The sequence below is a fragment of the Hakea prostrata genome, chromosome 7 (genome assembly GCF_041222555.1).
Source record: "Hakea prostrata isolate BN-2017 chromosome 7, UWA_Hpros_2, whole genome shotgun sequence".
Classification (NCBI taxonomy): domain Eukaryota; kingdom Viridiplantae; phylum Streptophyta; class Magnoliopsida; order Proteales; family Proteaceae; genus Hakea; species Hakea prostrata.
The window spans coordinates 3,331,995-3,353,578 of NC_142606.1; the positions used below are offsets into that span (position 1 = coordinate 3,331,995).

Sequence of the window (21,584 nt, forward strand, 5' to 3'; positions counted from 1 at the left end):
TTCACCATTCACCATGTTTTCTTTGACGTTGATCTACTTAAATAAGGCTTTATTATTGTTTTATATATTCCAAGTATACGCAATGTGGTTATTAATCCCTTAGCTCAGAGGGCACCGTGTTTGACAACCCATTTTCACTGCTTGACCATAGCCCGCAGACTCTATTTGTCATTAGTCAACTGTCAACCTTGAGTATTTACTTGTCTCTCCAAAATTAACTTCTAGAGAAAAAAAAAAGGGTTTATGGGCAAAAATAAGAAGAAAATTTGGTGATTTTCTTTTTCATTTATTTAAATAGCAAAGCCGATGACATTAAATGATCTACAATCCAAGGAGTGGAGATGGGTCAATCGATCATGCTACTAAGAGACCGTGCCCTTTGGGTTGGAGAATCCGCTACTATGTTAGAAAATAAATCATATGGGTGGTGACTAAGATACATGAAAATAAATCACCAATAAATAAGGTAGATCTCACTTGATCTTGCTAAGCTGGTGGATTTGACGTGCTAGTGCCTGGTAACACTGGATGGACATCATGTGTACTCCATTAAATCTCCACCGCACCAAAGAACATCTGTAGATTATACCAACTCAAGTGAAATAAATCGATTTTTCCTCAATCCTAACCAAATCATTCTTTTGTGCTGCTGAAATTTAATGAAATCTACATAAAGTACATCCAAAGTTGGCCACCACCACAAAAAAGAAGAATCCCTGGCCTCCCCCCGTTTTGGAAAAAGAAAATGATCGAAAGGGTCCAGCAAACTACTCGTTGGGCCACCTACAATAGATGTTGATGGGTCTCATAGGACTTGGGTAGTTGGGCCTTGGGCCTTCCTTATCGATGTGGGCTGTGAGGCTACCGTTGCACTTGAGCTCATGGGAGGTGAACATTTGGTAGTGAACTGGAAAGCGAGAGATTCGCACACCTATTTAAGTTGAGGCCGCTGAAGAAGCTTTGAAGAGGAAATCTGGCATTAGAACAATACTTGATTGCTCTTGAAATTTGATCATTAGAGAAATTCCTATGATCCATTGCTGCTGGAATCTTTATATATTTGTTTTTTTTAGGGTCAGTCAACGTTGTTATCTAATTATAGTTTAGTTTTAATAATAAAGGACCACTTGGATTCTTATTATGACTAGATAAGTAGGTAATAATGAACTATAAACAAGGTTGTGCACATTAGATGCCTCATCAATTACGTGATTAATTAGTTGGATTCTTATGAGAGTTTTGATCTTCTACGTACCTTTGCAAGTCGTTCTCGTTATCATTAATTAAATCAAGAAACAACGTTGAGGGAGAGTAATTGATAAGGAACGTGAGTTCATATGGGTTTATTTTATCACTTAGTGTAAGCATCAATCTAGCTGTTGGCTAAGAATATTCCAAGTTCTAACCTAACCCTTATATTCTTCACAAGAGAGCTCACATGCAGTGCTTGTAGAGGTCAATTGACTTACACAACTATGCTGGATTGATCTGTTTCTGCATTTAGGGTCGGTGTTCTTCTTTTCTCTGATAACCAAAAGAAGCTGAGAAGGTCAGAATAAGAGGTAGCGAATGGAGTTTTCACAAGCAAACCTGGACTTGGTCTTAGTCCCATCTGGGCTCTTGATTATGTTCATTTACCATCTCTTCCTCCTCTATAGAATCCTAAGATTTCCTGAAAAAACAGTAATCGGCTATGAGAACCTCAACAGGATAGCATGGGTTCACCATATGATGATCCAGGTTTGATGAATGAATATATGCTTCAATCCCCTCTTCAGCCAAATTATATTCTGATGAATTTGTATTTGAAATTAATCTGGTTTAACTTTGCAGGGTGGGAGTAACACAAGCATAGCACTATCTGTGATATCAATTAATATCTGGGGTGTGATTTACTTAGCTATGATAAGCCTTACATTAAGTACCATCATAGGAGCAATGTTGGGTACCTCTTCTGGTTATCTCTCCAACAACGGTCTCATACTTGGAGACACAAGCTCAGCCACAACTTTCCTCAAGTACGTAAGCATACTCTTATCTTTCATGCTTGCTTTCGCCTCGTTTGTGCAGTCGGCGAGGTTCTTTTCTCAGGTTGATTGCTTCATAAGCACACCGGTAGCAAGCATGCCGGTCAAGAATGTCCAGACGTCGATGCTTAGGGCAAATAATTTCTGGCATCTTGGGTTGAGGATTCTCTATTTTGCCATGGCTCTCTTGTTCTGGGGTTTTGGGCCAATACCCATGTTTGTTTCCTGTGTGATTCTGGTGGCGATTCTCTTCTTCTTGGACTCCAATTCTGCTCGGTTGCATCACTATAAGTCGGTAGCCATGGATCCGGAGAAGAAGAAGGTGGAGAAGTTGTCTGAATAGATTCATGTAAACGTCACCGGCGACTCAGGTTGCCCTTAATCTGTTTCGTGTTGAATTATCAATTTGTGTTGTATTTAATGAATTTACAGATGAACAACAATCATAATTGTCGTTCTCGATTTTGCTAACTATGCTTCAATCCCCACCGTCACTTCGGCATTTATTTAGTAGGAACAAGTTGTTGTCAGTGTGGTTGAATGACAAGTGGAGTTCGTTTTTTTTTCCTTTTTGTCTTTATGGTCAACCAAAACTTCCCTTGAGTTGAACTTGATCATCAGTAGTTTTGGTTCATTGGAAAACCAACACAGTTAGGTTGTTGTCCAGCTGGCTCATGGGATAACGAGAGAGAAGTTAACCACTTAACCTAAACGAAATGAGAAAACTTTGAGATAGACCTTTGCGTCTCCAAAGAAAATTAGGCCTTATTCAAATTCCCATCATTTAAGTGCGAATGAATGCAATTGTTTTTACATCATATAAGTAAATGACTAATACTCTTTGGAAAGGAAAAGAAAAGAAAATTAATAAATATATTAAGGACTTGAATGGTCCGATTTGGATGGAAGATTGGTTTACTTTGAGTGGAAGGGGGAGGAGTGAGGGGCGGGAACAAATCTTAACCCTCTTTGATTTTTAGGAATTATTTATTTATTAGATAAAAATTGGTGAAAGAATTAAATGTAAGATTCACTTGTGGTGGTTGGAGGAATAGGGGAAAAAATTATAAAAAAAATTACATATATATATATATATATATATATATATATATATATATATATAAGGTTTTATTTTTATTACATCACTTATTTTTTTACAAAGTTCTATTAAAATTTCTGACAATGTGGGATGTCATATTAACAGACTGTCTAAGGAAGTTTTCTTCCACCCCTATTGAACCAAGCAATCGAGACTTCGAAACTTTGTGGAAATATTCATTTTTCTCATTTCACTTTAAATTCTTCCAAATAAATAATATATTAATCATTAAAAAAGAAAGAAAGAAAGAGGTAATAGAAGGGCATTCACCATGTAGTGAGCATGCAATTACGTCTTGCTACTATATACCTGAGATGATCCGATCTAATTTGAAGTATTTAGCATTTGCGACAGTCAATTTCAGTACTAAACTACCTATCCAAACATTGACTAGTTTGAATCCTTCCTTTGGAAAGGTTCTCCTAATTAATGCTTAAGAAAATACAATATATCATACTTAAATGCACTCATTGGATTTAATCACACTTAACCAAATACTATAATACATGGTTTTTTTTGGTTAGTAAGATCAACACCTTTTAGTTGAGAAGTTGTGGATTAAAAGCTCTCCTACATCAAAAAAAGTTCAACAGACCGGTTGGATGTTGAATGTGAGATTTTCATAGACTTTGTTTTAGGCCTGTGCCATAATGGTGTAAGACGGTCCTGCTGACCAAATCACCGTTGGATTGAGATTTCGATTGAAAGTTTGACCAAATGCTGATCCAACGGTCAGCAGGACCGTCCTTTAGTGAAGCAAAATCAGATTTTCACGAGCGAAAAACGACACCGAGAATCCCTGCACCACGCCACCACATTGGATATGGATAAAATGCACGCGGGCCCATGAGCTGATGTGGCATGATCTGAGATCCATATGGCACAATTCAATTTCCGAACCTTTTTCTTTAAGTAAAAATAAAATGTTTTTAGCTGGAAACATTCCTAAACATGCGACACATCATAAAGAATGTTTGCTTTGACCAAAACTGGAGAATCTCTGACCGAAAACAATTCAGAAACAACGAACAAAACAGCTCTCTCTCTCTCTCCTTCGCCTTCTCCCTCTCCCTGCCACTCTCCATCTCCCCCTCCTTTTCCCTTTCCCTGTTCCTCCCTTGCTGGGGAAATCCATCAACCTGGAGAATCTCTAACGAGTACATATCAGGAACAGCGAAAAATTCTCTCTCTCGCCGGATTTTGTTAACTCCAACAATGTCAGCCGAATATAAATCATGAAGAGGATAACTCTTTCTCTCTCTGGAAACCAATCAATCGACAATCATCACGTATGATCAGCTTCGTAAGTCTCTCTTGTTCTAATCTTCATTTAATTTTAAAAGAAAATTAAATGTAGTATGTAATAAGGTAAGCATTTCTGGAGATTATGTTTCTCAATTGTGAAATGTGAGCATGATTTAATCAATCTAGTATCTCGTATAATCTTCCGCTTCTTGTTTTACTTTAAGGATGAATGTCATAAGGTCAGCATTTGTAGAGATTTGTGCTTCTTCATTCTGATAGAAGCATGATTTTAATCAATGTAATATCCTCTATAATCTCCCGGGTCCCTCTTCTCTTACTTACAAATGGTTGTAAGATTTATTTTTCTCAATTGTTGAAATATAAGCATGATTTTTTAATTCATGCAGTATCCCCTATGATCTCCTGACTTCCGCTTCTTTTATTACAAGATCGAATTGACTGCTACTATTAAATGATATTCTTGTTTTGTGCAACTAATGCAGGGTCAGCAGTTCTCGATTTCTCCTATTTTAGGTTTAAGGGATGGGTTTGTTGATCTCTGAGATTATACGCTGGATTTTAAATCTCTCTGTGACTTTGAAAAGCGCATGAAGTGTTGTTTCTATGGTTAAAATTCATTCTGAATGTGTATTTTATCTTAGTCTAAGAATTGGATGGAATATATTTTCCTTTTTGGCTCGGGAAGAATATTCGTCACTGAAGTGAATTGATATTTTCAATGTAGTGACTCAGTGGATGGTTGGTTTTTCATCTTCAACTCTTATTTGAAGGACTGGCAAATTGATGATAGGCCACCGTAGAAAATATTTTCATCTATGACGACTGGTGAATCAAAGTCTCCGCATCTGATGCAGTTGGTTGACATAGAAACGTTTCTTCAGTGCCTTCCCAAGAAATCTTTCAGATGGAATGGCAGATCTAGCTAATTATGGGAATCCTGAGCGTGACATTGAGCAGGTGAGTTTTCAAGTTCTCTTTTAAATTGAATTTATTTTCTTAGCCTTTAATCTCTTGCATTAAGTGCATCTCACTGATATTGAGAGAAAGATTGTTAATCTTCAAAAAATTGAGTGTTCGGGGGCTGCATTTAGTTGCCACTAAAGTAAACTCAATTCAATCTGAGCTTTTTCAGCAGCTTGTGACTACATCTCAATAGTACTGGGAAGTTTAAAACTTCCCAGTAGTATTGAGATGTAGTCAATTCAATCTTTTTATTTTATTTTATTGAACAATCTGATGGTGGAATCTCCAAAATTGCTTATCAACTGAAAGTCACTTCGCCCTTTTTTAGCATATTAATAAACAAGAACCAGGGATGAGAGTAAAAATTCCACTTAATAGAGCAAGTCATTTATAGCTTTCAATCATAACAGGGGGTTGTGGAGAAGTGGGGAGCTTTCGAGTTGTAGTTAAATTAAATGTCCCACTAAAATTTGAAAATTTAATGTAAAAATTCTATGATTACATGATAGCTTCTTCTTTTGAGAGTTTAAAGAAATGCTTGGGTTTCTTGGTGACGTAGAACCATCTCTAGAGCTCAATGGAAAATATGCATTTATATTTTCTATTCCTTTCTTAATGCTCACATTTCATGTTTTAACTTCTAGTTTTGAAGTTTCTGACCAGTATACAAATAGCAAGGTCAACAAAACCATCATTATTAGACAAATCAAAGCAACTCTATTTCAATCCAAATAAGTTTGGATACCTATACTTGTCAATAGTAATGTAAAGTAAGGTCCTCGAAATGTCGTTGCCATTATTAATTTATTTAAAAGGTTATGCTCATATGCAACATAGAAACCATATCTTTGCAGCATCGAACCAAGATCAGAATGTGTTGAGAAAGCCCTCATGGCACTTTCCAGGAATTGAACACTCAACCTCCTTGTACCATGTTATAATTGTTATCCCAAAGCTCAAGTTTTTAAGTAAAGGCATCAACAATGAATGGCAACCAATATTCTTATTCATAATGATACAAAAACTTATAAACATAAATCAATGTAAACTCATCAAGTGTCAAAAATGATATCAGATAAGATGAGTTGTTATAAATCCCACCAGGTGACACTGAGGCATCCAAGTGATGCAAAGGTGGTTGCCTTTCTTGCATCAAATAAGCCATGCTAACACCTTGGACCCAAGAAGGCACCTTGACACCTAGATAAATTGCAAGGCTACAATGGGACCAACCTTTGAAGAAGAAATAAGCTGTCTTCTATTACCTATGAGATACCGTTTTTCATTCCTTCTGGTTCCTATTTCTAATATATATTTATTTCTTTTCATACAAATATACAACTAAGGATATAAATAGTTCAGTTCTATTTTGTATGCATAGAAGAACAAAAAGAAGTTTGTTTGTTTTGTTGGAATCTTCTTTAATTTAATGGGGACCAGACTGTGGCTTATGGTAAAAAAGGAAAATGATAATGAAATAGGTAGTATTACTGAAGAAGTTGACAAGCCAGAGCTTGTGCTTATCAGGAGTTTAATGTTTGATGGATTTCCTAGGATTTTAAATGGCATCGCAAGTTCAAGTATAGAGGGAGTGGAATGTACATACATTAGAGTTCCGTTTGAGATAGAAGTGAGACTGAGAAATTGATAGTAAATAGGGGAGACTAAAAATCTGGACTAAAAATTAGGTTATGAACATGTATGTATAAACTAAGACTTAAACTTGTTCATTAGCTCTCCTTTTATTTTGTCAAGTGTAGTAGCTCTTCTCCATCTCCAACTTCTAGGTAAACAATGATTTGGTAGAGAAACAATTTTCCAGATGTCATTATTCCCTTTTGCATTTCATCTTGCAAAGGAGTGAACAAGCCTTGGTGCAACTGTTAAGTTGCATTCTTTTTATCTGTTAGGAAGCTGGAAATAAGACTTCCTTCATTTCTTTTGGGACGGATAAGACTGCTTTCATTTACCCCTCCTTGAGCCTGCATTTGGGGGTGGGGCTTGTGTCCAGCTAGCTCTTATATACCTCAGCATGTAAGGGGCACAAAACATGTTCGGTTTAGTAGGTAGTAATAATTTGATTTTCTATGCTTTTTGAGTGGAGCATGTAGTGGTTCCTTTACATGGCGATAATATTTTATCACTTTTCTATTATGGGTTGCTTATAATGGTTAGTTGTTTTCCCTTAATTTGATTTGTATTTATTTATGCTTGATCTCTCTTTTGAAGGCACTTATTGCTTTAAAGAAAGGATCTCAGTTAATTAAGTATAGTCGGAAAGGAAAGCCTAAGCTTTGCCCATTCAGACTTTCTGCTGTGAGTCCTTGCTGTCTTTTGATTTAGAATCTCCATATTATTGTGTTTACTAACAAAAGGTAGTTCAATCATGGATTGAGTAGTTGGGTGAAAAATGATAAAGTTGCACATCTCTGGTTATTTTCTCTCTCTTAATGCAATCACTGGATAGATGAAAATGACTCATATCTTTGCATCAATTAGAGATACATATGACATGATAAAACTATATTTTATGTGTATCAAAAGCACATTCATGCATTTCTTGATCATTTCCGTATGCAGCTTTATTGAAATTTGCATAACTTTGCTATGATATGTCTCTTAAGAGCACCTCTAGTATGAATGTATGATTAGCCAATTTTCTGATGCCTGATCCTTGTACCATATAAGATTGATGTCCTGCAAACCCTTCAGTTATAAGTCCCCAATAATCTCATATTGGTGAGATCTTGGTATCTTTGGAAGGACTGAGTAATTTTTCAGATGATACCAGAATTATGATAAAAGGATAAATGTATCCCAGAAAATTTAGACATAACATAAAATGAAAAAATGGCAACCAATCAGACAAAGGTTTAAAATTGGAGATCAAATAAGTAGGACTAAACCAGGATACCCAAAAATGGTTGATAGTGAAAATCAGAGGAGAAATGAAGAGATGGGAGAAGAATGACAGGGACTTACTGCCCTATGTGACTCCATGAAAACATATATGGATTCAAAGACATACCCAGTTCATGAGGCTTTCTCACCTTGGAGGGGTCTGGTAGCCCTACCCCTGCTTTCACAGAGAGATTGTTTCCAAGGAAAAAGTAATGAGAAGAAAATAATCTAGGCTGGGTGGTCCTTTCTAATTGCAACTGATAAATTTTTTCAGTATATACTTATGCAAGCAGCAGGCTGCATTAAACGATCAGACCCTTGCTCACCTTTCCCATGATACTGATTTCATTCTATGGAAACCTATGGAAGAAATATATACTGAAGTTTTTCAAGTCTGTATGTTATTCTTTTGGGTCCTTGTAAGAAATTTTAAGAAAGGAGCTTATCTTTAGGGCTTCGTGCCCGCTGAGTTTTTAATGATCACAAGCTTCTCAAGTATTCTCTCTGCTCATTGATTCAAAATATGGATCCGAAGGTGTGTCTCTTCCAACAAATGCTGCTATAGGATACTGTGTAAAGAAAAATGATGAAAACAATTACTTTGGCTAAAAATTACATGCTAGAATGATACTTGAGAAAGTTGAATTGGGCGTACCTGGAGGTCATCGCTATACCTAGGACTTGTAGCATCGTGTATTCATGTTCCTTCTGATCATTTTACTTTGTACTTGGAATGTTGATGTTAAACTATCATCAATTGATCCTTCACTTCCCCAGTATTTCTGGGTCTGCTCAATATGGCTCTGGTTCTGTATTGATATCTAGATGGGTGGATTTTCTTTCCAATATTTCTTGTCTACTAAGTTGCTAACATGATTCCTGTATTTGATCCATTTTATTTTCTTTTCTTTTTAGTTTTAGTAACTCAATTTTTCTACTGAATGTACACATATTTCTGTGAAGCATGCTACTCTTAATGCTTTTGATTTGATGTTCTGCTTAGATGCTTTCCTAATGCTTATATGGTGTCCACAGGATGAAAAGACATTGGTTTGGTACTCCCATGGAGAGGAAAGGAATTTGAAGTTATCTACTGTCATACGTATTATCCCTGGGCAGAGAACCGTAAGTAAAACTGGTTTATGGGAACAAATTGTAATCTTATGCTTGCATATTCATTGAACCTCATTCTGACATCCTGCTATCAAGATTACAGTTTCAGATGTAGTGGAATTAATGTTGCGACAGCAAAAGACATTCATTTGTTGTTGTTTCTCCTCCTCAGGCTGTCTTTAGGAGATACTTGCGCCCTGATAAGGATTATTTGTCATTTTCTCTTCTGTACAATAATGGTGAAAGAACACTTGATTTGGTTAGTGAAATGGCAGAACTAATATTTATTTTATGAATTTCATTTGTTTACTTTTAAAGTCAAATTTTTTTAATCAATTAGATGTTAAACACTGATGCCAATGTTTTTTCTGTCTTTTTCCTTTTTAATAGCAGAGGATTCTTAATTTGATACTTATTATTATTTTTTTCATCTTACAGATATGCAAAGACAAAGGTGAGGCAGAGGTCTGGTTTGCTGGCCTTAAGAAATTAATTTCCAAGGGTCAACGTAGTAGGCGTACAAAAAGTGACATCTATGATGTGAGTTCTGCAAGAAAATTTACCCCTAAAAATGATTTTCTTGCAATCTTTTTGTAGGATTCTACTAGGAGTCCAATTAGAGTTTGTATTCATGTAAAATTCTATTCCTTGTAATTCCACTTAAAATTGACAGGTTTTTTGTCAAAGGAAAGTTGGAACAAGGGCTTATCTGCATGCTTTTTGTAAGATCTGGAGACCAAGTAGCAGATGTTTTCACTAAGGGTTTGAAAAAAGAGATTTTCTTCCTATTGTAGGCAAGTTGGGCATGACTAATATCTATGCCTCAACTTGAGGAGGAGTGTAGGATTCTACTAGAAGTCCAATTAGAGTTTGTATTCATGTAAAATTCTATTCCTTGTAATAGTATACTTTCCACTTAATTATAAATAGAGGGCTTGAGATCATGGATCGATAAGCCATTCTACCAACATAGTGTTTCTCAACACTTTTCTAGCGCGTAATGAAGGCTGCAGCACCATGTTTCCAATAACTATCACTAGAACATTTTCTCTAGCTTGAAAACCTGACTGTTTGCAAAAGGGAAAACATTTTCTCTAGCTTGGAAACCTGACTGTTTGCATAAGGGACTATGCAGTGTTTTTTTTAAATCCTGGTTTATTAGAGTAGCACAAAGTATAGTGGCGCAACCGGCCTGTGTGAACCTGTATGCATGTGATCATGAATCTAACTGAGGCATAATTTTCCTTTGCATTTTGATAATAAAGTAATTCCATTATAATAACGAAAGGGAGCTAGTATTACTAAGAGCTTGCAATTCATAAAAAGTTCCTTTGCAAGTCTTTCTGTATGATTCTGCATCATCTTTGGCACTTCTTTGAAATACTCCATTCATAAAACTCTGTTAATTTACATGGTGAGAGTATTGGTTCATTTCAAATACCATGAGATTTTCCTATAATCCAAGCATTATTACGAGCTGGTTTCTTAATAACAAGGAGAGTCCCATTTTATTACAATCTGGTTGTATAAATACTGGTTCTTCCCCTTTTATTTAGAGAAACTGCATCCCATAAGTTTTCCATGCCTCCGTAATTGTCAAGATGACTAGGTGCCCCAAGGCATTGGAGGGGAGGCCTAGATGTTTAAGTTACCCAAAAAAGTACTTGAGTAACCCAATAAGGTGTCCAGCAAAGGCTGTTGGAAGCCTAGGTGATGCCTTGGAATTTATGCATTTTTGTGTTGTTTGCAGCCATTGTTTATTTGTTCAGGATACATATCTTATTTCGATGTTCATTATTCTAATATAGAACTCTTACATGAACTAAGTTACATTACGAATGAATCTTATACAGTTGAAGAAGCCTCTTGTTTTGAAGGGCTATCCATCCCTCTATGGTCATCAGTAAGTAAAATTTTAGGAGAAATGCTTCTGTTCAGAAGGTCAAATCAGATGATTTACACTCCTACATGGTTCTTGAACATTTTATTTATGCTTTAGGGATATCTGAACTTCTTTACTTCTCCTTTAATTTTTGAAAATTATCAGCTTTAATTGCATTTATACATGATTTCAGACATAAATGATTTCAGCTCTTGTACTATTAGAAGACTTACAGTATTGTTTTCTTGACATTTTGACCTTCAGCCTCCCACTTCCCTCTTTCATCTTCATGCAAGTGAACTGTTTTTTTTTTCCAATTTGATCCAATTGTATCTTGGCTGTCCAACTTGATTTATTTTATTTATCTTTTTCAGATCCAAGACAACAGTGACTTCCTTTCAAATGGTCATCCTTTTGGTGCAACACTAGAGCTAACATCAAGTTCCCGTAGTCTGACTTCTGTGAGTTTGGCAAGCTCAGATGCGGCATCAGACAATGCAAATATGCAACTAAGAACAAGTATAGGAGATGGTTTTCGACTTAGCGTTTCAAGCGCTCCTAGTGTTTCAAGTGGTGGTTCTGGACCAGATGACATTGAATCTTTGGGTGATGTCTATGTCTGGGGGGAAGTTTGGTCGGATAGTAATTTAGCTGATGGATCTGCAAACCCTTTCCCATCAAAAACTGATGTGCTTCTTCCCAAACCATTAGAATCAAATGTAGTTTTAGATGTTCATCAGATAGCCTGTGGTGTTAGACATGCTGCTCTTGTTACAAGGCAAGGTGAGGTTTTCACTTGGGGAGAGGAATCTGGTGGGAGGCTTGGCCATGGAATTGATAGAGATGTCTGCCAACCTCGACTTGTTGAATACCTGGCAATCAACAATGTTGATTATGTTGCCTGTGGCGAGTATCATACATGTGCCATATCTATAGCTGGAGACTTATTTACCTGGGGCGATGGTACCCACAATTCTGGACTTTTAGGTCATGGAACAGATGTTAGCCACTGGATACCAAAAAGAATTTCTGGGCCTTTAGAAGGACTTCAAGTTCTGTCGGTTGCATGTGGCACATGGCATTCAGCACTAGCAACTTCTAGTGGCAAGCTGTTTACATTTGGTGATGGGACATTTGGTGTTTTGGGGCATGGGGATCGAGTAAGTGTCACATACCCAAGGGAAGTTCGATCTTTGAGTGGACTAAAGACTATTAAGGTGGCCTGTGGTGTGTGGCACACTGCAGCTATTGTAGAAGTTATGGGGCAAGCTGGGTCAAATGTTTCTTCTAGAAAGTTGTTTACCTGGGGGGATGGTGATAAATACCGTCTAGGTCATGGGGACAAGGAAATAAGACTAAAACCCACCTGTGTTTCATCAATTATTGATTACAATTTACACCAAATTGCCTGTGGAGATAGTATTACTGCTGTCCTTACAACATCAGGGCATGTTTTCACCATGGGAAGCACAGCTTACGGTCAGTTGGGAAATCCTCAGTCTGATGGTAAGGTTCCTTGCTTAGTGCAAGATAAATTGTCTGGTGAATATGTTGAAGAAATTTCATGCGGCTCATTCCATGTTGCTGTGTTGACATCAAGAAGCGAAGTATTCACCTGGGGTAGAGGTGCTAATGGAAGATTAGGACATGGGGACATTGAAGATCGGAAAGTTCCTACTCTGGTAGAAGCACTAAGAGATAGGCATGTGAAAAGTTTATCATGTGGTTCAAACTTCACTGCAAGTATATGCATTCATAAGTGGGTGTCTAGCGCAGACCAGTCACTCTGCTCTGGTTGTCGACAAGCATTTGGTTTTACTAGAAAAAGGCACAACTGTTATAACTGTGGACTGGTGCACTGCCATGCTTGCAGTTCAAAAAAAGTATTAAGAGCTGCATTAGCTCCAACTCCTGGCAAACCACATCGTGTATGTGACTCTTGTTATACAAAGCTTAAAGCTTCTGAGGGTGGTAGTGCATCAAATTTCAATAGGAAGATTGTCGTGCCTCGACGTTCAGTAGATCACAGGGAGAGGCTTATTAGGGGAGAGGCAAGATTCTCAAAGGCTCTTCTATCACCTTCCTCAGAACAAATGAAGTACATCGAGGTAACATCAGTAAAGCATGGGATGAAACCTGAAGCTTCTACAATCCGAGTTCCTCAAGTTTCATCACTCTTACAGCTCAGAGATATTTCTTTTCCAAGTCCACTCAGTGCACTTCAGTTTGCTCTGAAACCTGTTATTACCACATCACAACAGCCGGCAGTGAACGCAAGACCTGCTTCACCATACTCAAGTAGGAAGCCAAGCCCTCCACGTAGTTCAACTCCTGTAGTTGCAAACAGTTATTTGGATCGTCTCCATAAAACAAATGAAAATTTGTTTCAGGAAAATTTGAAGTTGCAAAACCAGGTAAGTTGTAATTCTTTCATACTTGTGATCCTGACAGTATTGACTTCATTTATTTCTTGGTTGATAGGTTCTGGAGGCATTATCTGTAAGAGACATAGTCATAAACGTTTAATTCACGATTCATGTGCCATGACATTTTAGGTCAGAAGTTTGAGACAAGAGCTTCAGAAATCACAGGAAAGAGCTGTAGAAGCTGCTTCCTTGGCAAATGCAGAATCAATGAAGTGCAAAGCTGCAAATGAAGTTATTAAGTCAATTGCAGCCAAGGTATTATGTTCAAAGTGAACTCCATACCATCAATTATATGATGATTATTGAACTAGTGGCCAACAAATTCCTAGAAAACTTTAAGAGCCACTCATTATTGATCATTTTCAATTGTTCTGCCATGTCATCAGATTTTAGGTTGGATAATTTTTAATAGTATTAAAATGAATTTGCTTACCATATTTTGTAAGTGAGATTTTAGTATATTGCATTGGTACCACTTTAGCATGCATACCTATTGAATTTTTTCGTACCACATCACTATGTTATATGGGAACCTTTTTTTAGCATAATTGCTTGCTCCTCCAAACATTTTAGTGTGCATACCTAATGAATTGATCTGGTAAAATTAAATGCAAGTACATAGAGATAGCTGTTATCTTGATATTAGATCCTCCTAGAAAGAGAAGCCAAACCTGTAGCATTGATTTGGAGGAGCTTTACATCAGTAAGGACCTTCATGTCACTCTTTTTCATCATTCCTGTTGATTTTCTTTACTCATATTCTGATGATTTTCAAATGAAGAGTACTGAGGTGTCCTGGAATGTGCTTTTAATAGGAACCAACCAATCCAGATAAGCAATGCAAAGGATTTATGAACTTTAGGAAAGGATACATATGAAAAAAAAAAAAATCCCAAAGGGGCCCCCGCCCCCCCCCCCCCCCCCCCCCCCCCCCCCCCCCCCCCCCCCCCCCCCCCCCCCCCCCCCCCCCCCCCCCCCCCCCCCCCCCCCCCCCCCCCCCCCCCCCCCCCCCCCCCCCCCCCCCCCCCCCCCCCCCCCCCCCCCCCCCCCCCCCCCCCCCCCCCCCCCCCCCCCCCCCCCCCCCCCCCCCCCCCCCCCCCCCCCCCCCCCCCCCCCCCCCCCCCCCCCCCCCCCCCCCCCCCCCCCCCCCCCCCCCCCCCCCCCCCCCCCCCCCCCCCCCCCCCCCCCCCCCCCCCCCCCCCCCCCCCCCCCCCCCCCCCCCCCCCCCCCCCCCCCCCCCCCCCCCCCCCCCCCCCCCCCCCCCCCCCCCCCCCCCCCCCCCCCCCCCCCCCCCCCCCCCCCCCCCCCCCCCCCCCCCCCCCCCCCCCCCCCCCCCCCCCCCCCCCCCCCCCCCCCCCCCCCCTTTAACATTCATGTACTCAATTCACTAAAATGGAAATGAATAAAATGGTTAATCATTAGTTAGGGATAATACCTTGAGAATTGACATTGAACTTTGGGGGATGCTTGTTCCCGAAAAAGGTAAAGAATTTTGGGTTTCAGGTCTTTTGAGCCCTATCCTTGGGAAAAGAATCTGTATACAGTTTCCACCAAAATCAATTACAAGGGAGAAACTTTGAGGTCTTTTGAGGCCTATCATTGGGAAAAGAACAGTTTCCACCAAAATCAATTACAAGGGAGAAACTTTGAAATTTCAAGGAATAAATTGTCTAGATTTTGTTGAATTTTTCAGTTTGCATGGATTACCATTAATTCAGGATTTAGAATATCATATACAGTAAAAAAAAAAAAAAAAAAAAAAAAAGAAAAAAAGAAAAAAAAAAAAAAGAATTGTTTCTGTTGTGTATGTTGTGAGCACATTTTCCCCCTCTCAAATGTAACTTAATGCCTACCAATGAAATATTTTGTTTTTAGAAGAAAATTCATTGTTTGATAAAAAAAGAACTATTAACAAGCTGTCTATATTAGATGCAGTGCAAAAGCTGTAGGTATAGGACATAGAGTAGGGATCAGCTGCCTCCTGGGTGAACATGGGGGATGAATCCCAGCCAAAGATGGGATGTGGGATCCATGCCCCATGGACAGTTGGGATTGTCTCCCCCCCCCCCCCCCCAAAAAAAAAAATAATAATAAATAAATAAATAAATGAGGAAAATGTTAAAAGAACCCCAACTTGGGTAGCAGATCTGCACTCGTGGAAAATATTATATATTTCAGGTGAAATGGACTCCAGTCACGTATTGACTTATTTTCTTTTGTGCTTTTATGTGCCATTCAGGTGAAGGAAATGGTGGAGACGCTACCTGCTGAAATCTATGAGAGTGAAAACTTCAAAACTATGTATGGCCAAGTTGAATCCTTGCTAAAAACAAACGGAAGTCAAGAAGCTCCTTCCTTGCAAGAACATTTAGAGTCTGACCAACAAGACACTCCTGATAAATCTGCGTTACGTGATGAATCCTTGACCAATGCACAAGATGAAAAAGTGGATTGCGCCATTCATGTATCACAGAATGCTGAGGAAAATGTTGAAAACAGTAATAGACTGCCCATCGCCAATGCTGTGGATGAAGCAAGATCACCCCAGACATCCACAGTGAAAAGTGTGAAAGAAACAGAAATGACTGAACTATTTGAACCTGGTGTATATGTAACTCTCATTCAACTTCGAAATGGAACCAAAGTGTTCAAGCGAGTTAGATTCAGGTATTTATCTACAATCTTGATCCATTTTGAAGTAGGTTTGATATACTGGAGCATGTAACAATTTCTTATAAAGTTTTCAGCATTTATCTTTTCATATCTCATTGCCATAGCTAAGCAAGTATTTAATGGAGGTTCTTTTTGTTTCTGGCAGTTTAGATGAAGGTTATTATATTCATATTAGGGGAAAATAAACAATTCCTTAGTTTGATGTTCCCATGTTATTTTGGTGCATTCATTTTTTTTTTTTTTACATAAAATTTCTGTAGTATTCTCTCCATTCCGTTTAACTATGATATAGATGGTATACTGAATGAGAAACAAGTAGAAGGGAGACATCAGAAAACAATAGTAGAGAAAACATCCTTCAGGAACAACACAAGCATAAGAAGTGATGACACAATCATAATTGAGTCAACTCCATCCCCATAAGCCTGGGACGAATCACCTACATAAACATCAACTAATCTCAATTTCCACAAGAATCTATTCTGAGGATGATACTTTTGTATATTCCCAAAAAGAAGTTCCATATTCAAATTTCCTTCTACAATAATGACAGCCGCAAGCCAAAATGTGATGCACATAGTTGATAGAACTACCTCAAAAGTTATATAGCTATTGAAGAGCATGCCCTGCTAGGAGATGAAAGAGTTTCTGGTGTCACTGTGGCCACCCATTTCCATATCTTAAGGTCTTGTCCATTTTTATTAGATATTGTTTCCTTATTCAGATTCATATATGATGTTAGAAATTCATAGCTGAACGTTGTAAGTACTTGAGTGATGTTTTTTGCTTTATCCCTCACCTTTTACCATCACTATGATTCCCTTACTGTTTCCTGTAGGATCTATAGGCAACCAACACACACTTTCTAGCATAGTTGTCAACTAGTCTTCCTAGGGGCCCTGTTGGTGTTGCCATGGTTCCCCCCTCCACTCCCCACTTCGATCTCTTCACCATCTTGTCAACTATGTTTTCTAACTCTTTCTACAGGACGGAATAGAAATTTCTTCTAGTTAATTTAAATATTTGTTTCAAGAAAGGACCCCTGATCACTCTAATCATTTAAAGCCCATATAAAGATTGGTTAAAAGCCTACAATCTAATTGAATATTATTCATCTTTAGATCCATGATGTAAATAGTCCTCCGTTAAGTGTTGGGAAGGTTATTTTGTCCTGGGGCAAAGGATTTTGGAGTGAGTACTAAACTTTGGCATGTTTGTGCTAATTGACCGCACTGAGACTCCAAATCTAGGTATTTGCCTTGGCAGCTCAAACAATTTACCATTACCATTAGCAACACAAAGCCGTGTATACCAATTTTAGAATATGTCAAGGGAATTAGGCTCAGCCATCTGGAGGAACTCCACATTGGATTAGACTTTATGGAATGATAAATTCCAATGTAAAAGTCAACAAAATAAGGGGATACTGTCCATGTGTGTGTATTTTAGTTAAATTATTGAACCTTCACATATGTAAATGGTAGCAGTGAATGATTATTCTGATAGTAGTCTAATATGATGAATGTAAAGTTACTTATGACTTCTTGACACATAAATTTTTTTATGGTCTATTTGTTAATGACTGGATAATATTGGAGTTTTTGGATGATAAATGTTTTACCTGATTCTCCATTACTAGATAGTTCTTAAGTGTTGTTTTTGCACATGCTATATTTCTAGATATGCTTTTGCAGCAAAAGACGGTTTGTTGAGCATCAGGCGGAAGATTGGTGGAAGGAAAACAAAGATAGGGTACTTAAGAAGTATAGCCCAGGGAAGGGCAGTACCCAAACAGGATCAGTCAATGTAGCATCGGCTGCCGAAGAAGTTGAGGCAACATCATCTTCTCAAACATAGCCAGTCCATACAAAAGACCAAAAGTTAAATAAGTACAAAAGCAATATGTGAATTGATGGATACAGTAGTTGTAATCATGCTCCAAATTCAGATTCAGAAAGTAATTTCTCTTTGGAAGAACGACAGAAAATTCAATCTTTGTTAACGTAGCAGGGACCTAAATTTACAGTGAGAGGATGATGACACAGCAGATAATGCGAGGTAGATAAGCTTGTCCCTAATTCTTTTATTCTTTTTATCGTTATGTTTGTATTCCTCTTGCTTAATTTGTTTAATATTAGTGTGAAAATATGTCATTGTTACAGACAATTCAGGTGGTGAAGTGAATTGATTTTTGCCCTTTAACACTGGTTTTGTACTCTCCTGGCTTCTTTCCTGTTCAGAACAGTATGACCTTTGTAAGGGTAGGGAATGTTGCATAAAAAAGCCCCTGATACTCGGGTGGCCCCATGTTACCTCTCAGATTCCTATGGTTGTACACTTGTACCATATCTGCAATATCGGTTGATACTCGTCATTTCTTTCAGGTCCTGATACAATGCATGGTACCACAATTTGGTACTAGTGCATGTAAAAACATCATTGGTTGGTGGAAGTTTATGAATTGAGTATACTTGTCTCATCATACTTGTGTTCTTATTCATTACATGATATATTTTGTATCCACTTATATTGTTTTATGCTCGAAAACTGTTGTGCATATATCCTGAGAATTTCCATATGTTTATTGACCATTTCTCTATGCATCGTTGGCATGTGTTCTATCTTTCTAATGATGATTACACTAAGAAACATTGATACAGATACTTAAAATTTTTATGAAACCTGCTCTAGTTACCTTGTAAGATTATGGCTCCCCAAGCTAAATTTTGAAAATAAAACAAACGACTGCCTGTGATTTGCTTGGGACTAATTTTTGAGTCAAAGGCATTGAACCATTCTACTTGTGTGACAGGCAATATCATGTGAATGCATGAGCTGGGTTCTGCAACGCTTGTTAAATCAAAATATAATTTAGGGCATGATACAGATAAATAATTAAACTCTCAACATCGAGCCACTAAATAATATTGTCCTTGCTAGCTATTCAGTTCTTCAGGAAATTGAGAATCTTCAAAGTCCACCTTCTCTACTAATCCATCTAAGAAAAGCAATTACAGCTTTGAAGATGCTAGCAACTGAAAATTCTCCAGCCTGGGTTCCTACCAGCTCTGAATAGGTTCTCTTATAGCATCTGCACCATTTCAGTTTTTTCAGAACTTTTCATGAATGACTGCTTCTGTGTCCTTGCAGATCATTTGACAAGGATGGAGGATTGCAAAGAACCAGGCATGGTAGTTCGTATAGTTGAGAGTTGATTTATAATGCTGGAATGTTAATGATCAGTTTCCTTCATCAATTGCTTCACATAAAAGAAGGTGCCTCGCAAAAGGTTGACTCCACTTCAAAGCTTTTGGACGAGCAGTGTGTAGTGAACACTTTCGAGAAGCCATAACTTCAAATACCTCATGGAATGAATCTGTTTACTGTTGTCTTTGGAGAATCCAATTATCCTCAATTGACGAAGTTATGGAGATAGCTCCACGAAGTTCCCCTCTTTCTGATTGATCTCTGCGGTCTCTTGGTTTTAGTTGTAAAGCAAATTGTAAATTTACATTTAAGGAAAATTGCTGTTTAAAAAAAGGGATCAAGCATGAAGCTCAAGCTGCTAACGCTATCATTACTATTTACAGGGAGAAAAATGCGAGCAGCACTCCGCCACTCCCTTTATTAGAAAAATCACTCCCCAAAATTAAATTCAAAGAAAGCAAAAGGAATATGAGGAATGTGAACCTGGTTCCAGGGGTGAAGCCAGAAAGGTTGGGCGGTTCAACTTCAATGCTGTCAATGGTTGAGATCGAAATCTTGACCATCTGTCTTGCTTTCAACCACTTGCGAGATGGGTAGTACCGTTGGCAGCAGGCGCCACGCATTAAATGGGCAGCATTCAGGTCTCTCCCACAGTTGGGAGCCAATGCAAATGATTGTGAGCCTCACCCTGAACGAAGCCAGCACCGATTGGAACCTCCCTTTTGGGACTCTGGAACGCTTCCGGCCCTGGCCAGTGGTCCTAATCATTGCTACTGGCAAACTACCCATCAGGGGTGGGAATCTGAACCCTTCCACCAAATTACAGATAAGCCTTCCAAGTCTCTGTGAAGTAAAGCCTGAATTCATGAGCTCGAGCCTTCTCATCCCCCCCAACTCAACCCCCCCTCCAAAAAATATATAAATGTATAATAATAATTTATAAGCTACCCTATAAATGCTGTTCACCAAAGATCTAAAGTAGCCTTCTCCGATCCAGTTGGCAGGTTAGATCAGCGGTATTGATTTCCTGGTATCATTTGACTTGAACAGAGGAAGATGAGTGAAGAGGGTATGTTTCTCCATTAGGTAATGAAGATAACTTGAAGCATTTTGAGTATTTTGGCACAACAACCACCACCCCGGCAATTGGAAAGGGCTTCTACAGAACCACCTTCATAGGCGACTTTCTTATGCTGCAGCACCTCCATCGCCATCTCATCTATCTCTGACAATACCTAGCTTTTTATGGATTGCAGAGACCAAAACTGCAAGACACCTTCGAAAAATTCTGTCTACTGCCTCAGCTGAACCAACAAATCTTCAAATTATGTTGTACATTGTGCATCCATCATGTATTTTTATGCATCTACCAAGTTATATGGAAGTTGCACTTGCATAGGTTATTATTTAACCGAGATTATTGTTCACTGTTGTATTACAATATGGAGGGTACAGCTGTGGTGCCATCCTGTAAGTTAACAAGGTCGAGCGGTCATCGGCGACGAAGACAGAATCTTTATCAATGAATTAACGAAGATATCTCAGGACAACGAATCTTTAGCTTGAAAGTAGTCCAGCCTCTGCTGGAGAGAGCTTTCAGCTTGTTTTTGGGGCAATCTTTAGCTTACTTGTATCCCTCCACAGCAAGCGCAGAAAAACTGATGTGAATTCTGAACTGGCACAACAGATCATTTTTCCATCATCTAAGGGCTCTCTTAGTGAATAAATCGTGGGTTCAACCCTTTCTAGTGTATATTTTGAATCATATAAAAACTAAAGATGTAGTCGAGATGGAAATAAATATCAGATTTTAAAAACATACCTTCTCCCCCCTAATTTTTTAATTGCAACCAAGCTGTAAACAAAGCACGTTCTTCAGTTCTAATGACTATCTTTTCACAGGATATTTTCGACCTTGCTAACTCAAACGAAAAGCAAGGTTTGTACACTTGTGATTGAGAGGTCCTGACATTATCCCTCCCTTTGCACGGCTATGTCCACCTTTTCAAACCAGTCTCAAGGGCTCC

General features: G+C 38.4%; 2 protein-coding genes across 3 annotated transcripts; both read left to right on the forward strand.

Annotated features, from left to right (window-relative positions):
- Positions 1-1,427: 1,427 nt before the first annotated feature.
- Positions 1,428-2,629, forward strand: LOC149009025 (uncharacterized). The gene is made up of 2 exons (XM_089164058.1): positions 1,428-1,740; positions 1,834-2,629. The coding sequence occupies exons 1-2, from the start codon at positions 1,570-1,572 to the stop codon at positions 2,368-2,370; spliced, it is 708 nt and encodes a 235-aa protein (XP_089020184.1). The 5' UTR covers positions 1,428-1,569; the 3' UTR covers positions 2,371-2,629.
- Positions 2,630-4,189: 1,560 nt separating this feature from the next.
- LOC149009026 (PH, RCC1 and FYVE domains-containing protein 1-like) lies at positions 4,190-20,044 on the forward strand. Of its 2 annotated transcripts, XM_089162002.1 has the most exons (11): positions 4,190-4,429; positions 5,117-5,349; positions 7,585-7,671; positions 9,292-9,381; positions 9,542-9,628; positions 9,808-9,909; positions 11,626-13,665; positions 13,807-13,932; positions 15,917-16,344; positions 18,045-18,408; positions 19,501-20,044. In XM_089162002.1, the coding sequence occupies exons 2-10, from the start codon at positions 5,302-5,304 to the stop codon at positions 18,205-18,207; spliced, it is 3,171 nt and encodes a 1,056-aa protein (XP_089018128.1). In that variant the 5' UTR covers positions 4,190-4,429; positions 5,117-5,301; the 3' UTR covers positions 18,208-18,408; positions 19,501-20,044. The 2 variants fall into 2 exon arrangements, with proteins under 2 accessions (XP_089018128.1, XP_089018129.1); XM_089162003.1 differs by lacking the exon at positions 7,585-7,671.
- The last annotated feature ends 1,540 nt before the right edge of the window (positions 20,045-21,584 follow it).

Coding starts and splice junctions, on each gene's coding strand:
- LOC149009025 (XM_089164058.1), top strand. CDS start 1,570: ATGGAGTTTTCACAAGCAAACCTGGACTTGGTCTTAGTCCCATCTGGG. Junction 1,741..1,833: donor TTCACCATATGATGATCCAG/GTTTGATGAATG, acceptor TTAACTTTGCAG/GGTGGGAGTAACACAAGCAT.
- LOC149009026 (XM_089162002.1), top strand. CDS start 5,302: ATGGCAGATCTAGCTAATTATGGGAATCCTGAGCGTGACATTGAGCAG. Junction 9,910..11,625: donor CAAAAAGTGACATCTATGAT/GTGAGTTCTGCA, acceptor TATCTTTTTCAG/ATCCAAGACAACAGTGACTT. Junction 16,345..18,044: donor TTCAAGCGAGTTAGATTCAG/GTATTTATCTAC, acceptor ATGCTTTTGCAG/CAAAAGACGGTTTGTTGAGC.